The 7,695-nt window shown below is 40.8% G+C and overlaps 2 protein-coding genes across 3 annotated transcripts; one reads left to right on the forward strand and one right to left on the reverse strand.

Annotated features, from left to right (window-relative positions):
- The first annotated feature begins 1,704 nt into the window (after positions 1–1,704).
- Positions 1,705–3,409, forward strand: irak1bp1 (interleukin-1 receptor-associated kinase 1 binding protein 1). The gene is made up of 4 exons (XM_005724886.1): positions 1,705–2,102; positions 2,718–2,799; positions 2,883–3,013; positions 3,101–3,409. Exons 1-4 carry the CDS (start codon positions 1,831–1,833, stop codon positions 3,357–3,359), a joined length of 744 nt encoding a protein of 247 aa, XP_005724943.1. The 5' UTR covers positions 1,705–1,830; the 3' UTR covers positions 3,360–3,409.
- A 63-nt stretch (positions 3,410–3,472) lies between these two features.
- On the reverse strand, positions 3,473–7,229 carry LOC102211260 (uncharacterized). 2 transcript variants are annotated; one of them, XM_005724888.2, is made up of 7 exons: positions 6,981–7,229; positions 6,650–6,795; positions 6,355–6,444; positions 6,066–6,160; positions 4,191–4,351; positions 3,990–4,106; positions 3,473–3,913 (listed from the first exon to the last, which is right to left on the reverse strand). In XM_005724888.2, the coding sequence occupies exons 2-7, from the start codon at positions 6,772–6,774 to the stop codon at positions 3,791–3,793; spliced, it is 711 nt and encodes a 236-aa protein (XP_005724945.1). In that variant the 5' UTR covers positions 6,775–6,795; positions 6,981–7,229; the 3' UTR covers positions 3,473–3,790. The 2 variants fall into 2 exon arrangements, with proteins under 2 accessions (XP_005724945.1, XP_005724944.1); XM_005724887.2 differs by having other exon boundaries at positions 6,650–6,791; positions 6,981–7,228.
- Positions 7,230–7,695: the final 466 nt, after the last annotated feature.

A 7,695-nucleotide genomic window follows, 5' to 3' on the forward strand; every position in this document is an offset into this window, starting at 1 on the left:
TAATACTGCCAGAAAACAATTATTAATACTTTTTTTGCTCTTTTTATTGGCCTCTTCATTCATCTAATAGAAGCAATTCAGTTTGAAATGATAGTTTTACATCAGCAAAAAAACCCCAAAAAACTAGAATGCTATTTCTTTAAAACAAAAATGATTTTTTTTTTAGATCGGAAACCGTGTATAGTGCGTTAAAAAGGCATGACCATTTGATGCATTTTTTTCTGTCTGATTATCGGTACTCTGCTGGCCCCTGCTGACCAAACAGAACAGAACATTTCCATTACTGATACCTTCAGTTAAAAAAACAAAAATGTGGAAGCGGCATAGCAGATATCATGTAAAATAGGCTGTCTAGTAATAAACTGTACTTTATTAGGCTATGATACACCTAAAGGAAAACTTCGCATGCCCTCTAATTTGTTTAAATTCATCTTGTTGTATATACTCCTCTTGTCTGGCACATCTGGTGTGGAGCATGCAGTTTTGTTATATATGTACAAGATCAATAAAAGGCTATTTTATTTTATCCCAATCTATTTAACATTTGCACATTTACCTTAGCTGGTTAATATTTTATTGACTAATTATTTAATTTTGCTTTTCAAAACTGTTACAAATAGCTAAAACACACATAAGAACATGAATTTTGTGAGGAAAATGACTGTCAGCCTACCCGCTGCAGTTTTTGTAAAGTTTTTTTGTGCTTTGACCAATGGCAGCTAGTAGCTTAGAATTAAAGTAAAAAAAAAAAAGTATTAAGACATTGAAATTGATTAAATTAATATTTTTTAAAAAGCCTTAAATGACTTAAGATGTTGTATCCAGAATTGGAGAGCATTTGTTTCACTAATAGCAGTGCTCTTTTCAAACAAGCTAATTGGCTAACTTTTTGTCTTATCAGCTAGCAGTGCTAAACCAAGGTGTAAACACAATAATATTAGAGCAGTGCAATTCAAATGTTTTTATTTAAAAATAAAAATAAGACTGTGCCACAAAGCAAAACTGAGCTATTTATGGTTTGCAGTTTTTTTTTTCCTGCAGATATATCAAGAGGCCTGATTTATCCGCTAGCTTAATTAGAAGAACAAACAAAAGTGTGTTAACAAGAACTGAAAGCATATCATTGCAGGTTTAAATAAATTAGCACTTTATTGTTATTAAAGGAGATAGTGTTTCTTACCATGGCCTGGCCATCTGCATATGGAGTGTAAATGTAGGTGTAATTGTAGTGTTGAGTTTGGCCAAAAGTTTCCGTTACCACTGTAAATTACTGCTGCCTTATACATACGGAGCTTGATTGTTGATTTTTATCCATTGTCGACATCAATGCATTCTCAAGCCTTTTATTTATAGGTTTAACAATCCCACCTAGATGCCAAACACCTGAAGCTAATACTAAGTTTAAAACAAAATCCAACTCTTCAGCCTCAAACAGCTCTTTGAAGGGCTAACAACAACAACAACAATAATTTATTATTATTATTATTATTATTATTATTATTATTATTATTATTATAAAAGTGCAAATGATCGAATGCAATGCAGGTAACTATACTTACCTTTAACCTGTGTAGTTTAAGCCACCTAACAACTAAATTAGGTGGCTTAATAACTACATCTGCCCCTGGTAGGAAGCCTTTTATTTCCCTGACATGTGCATTTCACATCATCTTACATTCTTTTTAATCCGTTGACAACTACCTTCTCTCCATGTACAAAGGGACTGGTTTAAGCTCTCGCCGCACTAGAACAGGTAGCCTACAAATCCCAAAGACCATTGCGGCTATTGCGGGAAGCACAACGGCTGTCGTTTGTGCTTAACCCTCCATCATGGAAAGTCAGAGTCGCGTCTTCGCGGCGATAGTACCGGCCGGGCGGGAGCTCTCCGGTAACGAAAAAGAGCAGGGGCTGGAAGTAAGAGCGGTTAGTCGGCAGAGTCCCGGTAAGTGTCTACGGGAGGTCCAGGTGACAGGGACAGCGGAGGTTCGCTGCCAGGCGGACCGAGCATCGGTGCGGGTCAGCGTGGGCAACAGCAAGGAGTCCGTCAGCGAAGCAACCCACAGCGTTTCACGGCGACTTGGATACATTTTACAGGCTCTCAGGTGAGAAAAGAAGTTGGAGCGAAGCAGGAGCAAACTGTAAAGTTAGCTAGCTACTGTTAGCATTATGCTATTACCGGTTAAAGAGGCAGCAGCGAGAGAAGTGCGTCCGCAGATACAGCCAACTCGTTTAGGATTACCAGCAATGGAAGAAGCGATGAAAAGTTTATTAATGGTATATTTAAAAACGAGAATACAACTAGAAGAGTTTCATTTCGAATTTTAAAATAACCCCTTAAGAGGATGAGAAATAACCGTACTTATTTGTGTATTTATTGGTCCTACTGCTGTTACAGCTGCATGCAGGGGCGGAACCTGAGGGTGGCCATCACAGACTAAACCCCTGCTACCCTCCATCCTTGTATATTTGAAGTCAGTGATTTTGGCAAACTAACTTGGATTTCAGTGCTTGTAAAAACGTAAACTGCACAATTACTTCAAATTTGCAGAAGTGGCACATTAAATATGCTTGCAAAGCAATTGGTGTCCAGTAAAGCAGTGTTTTAAGTTGATACAGTTTTGTTTTGTTTATATTTCTTTTAAGGGACAGTAGCTAATTTTTCAAAGTACACGGTAATTTTTGTGACCATGTGTTTATTTTTAATCCATTCTGCTTAGACAACATGACATCAGAGAAGAAAACACTTCAGTAAGGAGGTTTCTCCACCGAGACGCAGACATGTATCGGATGGATGCAGAGGTCGAGTATTTGGACAAACACCGATGAACGTGCAGCACAGACGTGTTGAGCAGCATGTGACCGTGCTGTAATATATCTTATAGGTCATAGTGACTTTCTCAGACTTTGAGAAGATGGAGCGAATATGTAGCATCCTGCTGGAAAAGCTAGACAAGAGCGTTTCTGTGGGGACACCAGAGTTCTACCACAGTGCTGAATGCCTGAGTCAAATGAGGTATGAAAAAAAACAAAACAACACAATCGTACCTCTTTATTATTTTCATTAAATGGTGTGACCGTAACTAGCCCGTGTGTGCTGCAGGCTGCGTGCGTGTGTGTCTGCAGTTGAGAATGCTCAGCTGAAGGCCAGCAAAGTCAGTCAGCTCCTGGGACAAAGTCTGGGACCCCCTCTGCTGGTTAGAGAGGACGAAACTAAAGAGTGGAGGAACAACGAGGACAACGGTGGTGGGGGGCAGGGGTCTGCAGCCCCTTCTCACTTTCCCAGCTTACCTGCAGTCACTGCTTCCTCGCAGGTGTCCGTCTCCTTCAGCCTCAGAGACACGAGCAGGAAAATGAGATGAGAGATATAATGCTTTAAAAAAAGTAGTTTTAATTCAGCCAACACTTTCTTGAAATAAAAAATAATAATTTTATTTTGACTTTAAAAGCAATTTAAAGAATCTCAGTCTGTCAACGTTGTTTTTTTACATATTTGGTAGACACTTTAAATTATTTTGTATTTGTAAACTTCAGAGAAATAAATGTAGTAATTCAGAAGCGTAATTACATTTCTTCATCTTTGATCATTTATCTTCAGCTCCGTTAAAGGCAGGGTTCGATGGTCACTCTTAACTCCTATTTTTACTTGAGCGGGTCGATGACTCTTAAAGACGGCATTTTGTGTCCACTCGTTGGACTCCAGTAGACAAACAAAAAGAAGAACCAGGCTGAAGAAAACCACAGAAGCCAAAGGATGAAACTGTCTGTTGGCTAAGGCTTTCATACTCCAGAGTCAAAAGTCCTCGCCCTCATCATCCTCCTCGTCTTCGGGGAAGAGCTCTCTGAGCCAGGGCTGCATAACAAAGCGTTTCCCATTAAAGTGCGTGAAGTAGTTCTCCAGGGTGGGAATGTCCGGCTGGAAACATCCAACAGTAAGCCCAAGACCTATTTTAATATATAGGATTGTATGCGCTGTGATTTTCAGGACTTACCCTCATCCCTGTGATGCGCTCCAGCTGTGTCTGGGGCAAGTATGCAACTATGACAGAGGAGGGTCCAGGTCCTCCAAAGATCACCTTGTAATGAGGTGTCTTTTCTGCTCTTGTGTCCTATATGAACACACGCTTCCGTTACTAACACTTAAATGATATATTACCAATAAATGATCAGAGGAAGTAAAGGAGGCTACTGACATCCGAGCCGGAGTACATTCTGTCAACCCATTCTGGAGGAGCTCGCAGTTCAGGGTCCCAGCTCACCACTACTCCAACCATGTGGCCTTTTGTCTCCAACACCACCTCTCCGACCCGCAGAAACACATACGGGGGACGAGGGCTGCGCGCCGTCTTGGATGCTGATGTGACAAAGACAGAAGAGATTACAGAACTGACATGACATGCATGAATAAGATCTGTTTTTAATGAAAAACCACGATCAGATTTCCTTCTGTGTCTTTCTAGAAAGCTCTGCTCTTGCCAGGCAATAAAACTAAAATCCCATGATAATTTCTAATATGACCTCGGTAGGTTTTCTGAGTGCACAGGCTGTGATCAGCTAAACTGCTGCTCTTTGTGGATTTACACAACTGAATTCACCAAGACGTCAGCAGATGTTTCACAGCTATCCTGGCCGATATACATTCCCTACACTGTTTATAGTATCTTTGCATTAGACAGTTGGTATAAAGTTGGAATTCAGTGAATGAATCTAAGCATCATAGTCTTAAATGCAAATTCTCCGCTACACTTCATTCTTTTTTTCTCTCCTTGCAAATACAGAAGCTGGACCCATAGATAGCAACACATCGTGAGACAAACTGCACACAAACAGTTTGTGTGTTTGCTGATGTTTGTCGAGCTGATAGAAACGTTGAATTTGAAATTGCCTGCCACTTAAAAAAACATCACTCCCATTCATGCTTCCTCCCATCTGTAGAGCTGTCTAGATGCTGAAGTACCGCAAACACAACATACGGATACAAGCACACTCCGACTTTAAATCCTGAGCATAAATGCTATAAACGATACTGTTGAACCAAATGTAAGGAATAAAAAGTACAGATTTTTGGAAGTAAAAGCTGTCAGAAAAACAAATACTAATAAGGTGATTGCCAAAGTGCTTAGCTAAAAACCTGTTATATCCCAACATGGTGTGGAGTGATTCTTAGGGCAAAAGAAACGACAGGCCTTAAAAAAATACCTACAGCAATCCAAAGTCAAGAAACGGAGGAAAATGCTGCAAAAACCTGACACTGGGCCTGAGAGCTGCATCTTCAGCTGATCCACCGAATGCCATGGTTTGGGGCTGCATTTCATACAGTGATGTTGGGGATCTTGTCTTACTAATGGACTTACAAACAGAGCAATGTACCATCATCATCATTATATTTTGATCCACCATAGAGTAGCATCTGGAAAATGTGTGACTGGCAACAGCTTTAATTCATCAGAATGACCCCAAACACACAGCCAATGCAGTAAAAGCACACCGGGATAGAAAAACCGTGGAACACCATCAGTCATGGATCGGCCTCCCCAGAGCCTGAACCTCAACATTACTGTGGGATCATCTTGACAGAGAATAGAACAAAAGGGCAGCCAACATCCAAAGAAGAGCTTTGAATGTCCTTCAAGAAGCCTGGAGAACTATTCCTGAAGACTACTTAAAGAAATAACAAGAAAGCTTGGCTAAAAGAGTTCAGGCTGTGTGTTGAAGAATAAAATATTGATTTTCAAGCTTTTTAGGATCATACAAACTCTTGTCCTCATATACTGTATTTCCATGTGTGTTTCACTGCATCTGTTTCCTATTTTCCTTGCAAAATATAAAGATATCAGGGATGGTTCAAGACTTTTGCACATTACTATAAATGTAGTGCTTTTCAAAGTGCAATAGTTCAGGAGGACATGTAAAATTAGAATTAAACATCCATTAGTTTTTGGTAATTAATTGCACTCGATGGGGAAGGTGAAATTTCACATTAACCTATGAGAATGAGGATATGGACAGACTGTATCACATATGGCTGGTTAAAAATGCTTCAGTATAGCAGAGCTATAGACACAAACCTCCAAAGAATCCCAGGTCATTGTCAAAAAGCATGGTCTCCACGGGAGGTGGCCCTTGTCCCGCTTGATCTTCCTGTCCCAATCCAACCAGAGACCTTCAGGAAACAAACACATCACCAGTCTCTAAATACAACTCATGTGTTTCCATAAAAACACCAGAAATCACTTTTGAGGTGTGTGGGATTTGAATATGAAACAAGATTATGCAAATAACTGTAGCCTCAGATCCCGAGTGATGATTCAGGTTAAATTCAGTCCTCATTTAATGCCATTCAACTCAAACACTCACATGGCTTTGGACATCTGCTGGGTTGTCCAGTCTGACCATGCAGTGACATTCATGTATGATTTTCTCCATTCTCTCCATATTCGAAGCAATCTGAAACCAAAAGTGTTCTTTTTATTAGTAAAGCAGAAAGAAAACGGCCACAACAGTCCTTAGTCTGGTAAGGCCCACTTTATCTAATAGTTCACATAAAAGGTTACCCTGGGTCATTCACATCCAGCCAACTAAAGGCGTTTTTCCCCTTTTTGCAAACTTCGATGCGGTAAATAAAAGCCGGGTTTTGGCGCACTGATCTCACCGCGTGGTCGCATGGTAGCGCTGCGCCGCCGAGGAGCCGCTCCACCTGGAGATGAAGTACTGCGCGGGCACGGCGGAGAGCAGCAGCGCGATCTGCAGCACCGCAGAGGCCCTGAGCACAGGCATGACCGCACAGCTGGCACCTGCCCGGAAACCAAAAGTACATGCACGAAAGTGAGCGCCAAAATTAACCTAGGCGATAGCTATATATATATAAAAAAAAAATAAATATAGGAGGTTTAAGTTTGTTGAGCGTAGGACACGTGACCCCGCAGGTAGGTCAAACCAGGTAACCGCGAAAGCTCTTTACTAATTCTAATTGTGACACTTACCTCTTGTTAAGCTCTAAAGTCTTCCCTCCGATTGCGTGTCGAACATTGCGTTTGAGTGAGTCTGCTGCGCGTGGAAACCAGAACACAGCGGCGCGGTTTCACTTCTGTTTTATTTACATAAACCACACTCCGGCCCATGTCGCCTCCAGCCACCTGTGTATTTACATTTTTGGAAAAATTGCCAAACAGGTATTCTAACCAATAGCCGCAGCCCACGGAGTACCCAAGGACCTTTAGCGGCTCGCCACGTCAGGAAGAGCCGGAGGTGTGGGAAGTGATTTTTGTGCACTTACCGTTTCCAACGCTAGGTGGGAGTGTTGTTCATTCTTCTGCACCTCATTTCCCACCTGCAGCTCGAGCGTCAATGGAATAGTGTTTTTTCATTATCATTATTATTATTTTATCTTTATACAACAAAGAAGCAACAAGCATTAAAAGTGAATATGGAAACACAACTTTTTATTCACTTAAAATATTGGTATGAACTAACAGGACAGCAGTACTCCCCTACACATACATTCTAGCCTTATGCTTATTTTTTTGCATTAATTCCTTTATATATATATTTATATTAAAAAAAAAAGTATCCAAACTAACAAAGACGACCTCATCAATTCACATGAAAAAGACCCCTTCCCCTCCTCTTCTGAAAACATACCCAAAATTCTTCCTGGTGGCTAACATGAAGCCCCTTCTCTCTCTCTCTCTCTCTCTC

This window comes from Pundamilia nyererei, unplaced genomic scaffold, assembly GCF_000239375.1.
Source record: "Pundamilia nyererei isolate P.nyererei 1_Seehausen unplaced genomic scaffold, PunNye1.0 scaffold00013, whole genome shotgun sequence".
Lineage (NCBI taxonomy): Eukaryota > Metazoa > Chordata > Actinopteri > Cichliformes > Cichlidae > Pundamilia > Pundamilia nyererei.

Bases quoted from the DNA above. Each gene is read 5' to 3' on its own strand.
- irak1bp1 (XM_005724886.1), top strand. From the start codon at position 1,831: ATGGAAAGTCAGAGTCGCGTCTTCGCGGCGATAGTACCGGCCGGGCGG. The intron at 2,103-2,717 runs GTGAGAAAAGAA...CATTCTGCTTAG, and splicing joins TACATTTTACAGGCTCTCAG to ACAACATGACATCAGAGAAG. The intron at 2,800-2,882 runs GTCGAGTATTTG...TATATCTTATAG, and splicing joins TGTATCGGATGGATGCAGAG to GTCATAGTGACTTTCTCAGA.
- LOC102211260 (XM_005724888.2), bottom strand. From the start codon at position 6,774: ATGCCTGTGCTCAGGGCCTCTGCGGTGCTGCAGATCGCGCTGCTGCTC. The intron at 6,161-6,354 runs GTGAGTGTTTGA...TGTTTCCTGAAG, and splicing joins CAGCAGATGTCCAAAGCCAT to GTCTCTGGTTGGATTGGGAC. The intron at 3,914-3,989 runs GTAAGTCCTGAA...GGATGTTTCCAG, and splicing joins AGCGCATCACAGGGATGAGG to CCGGACATTCCCACCCTGGA.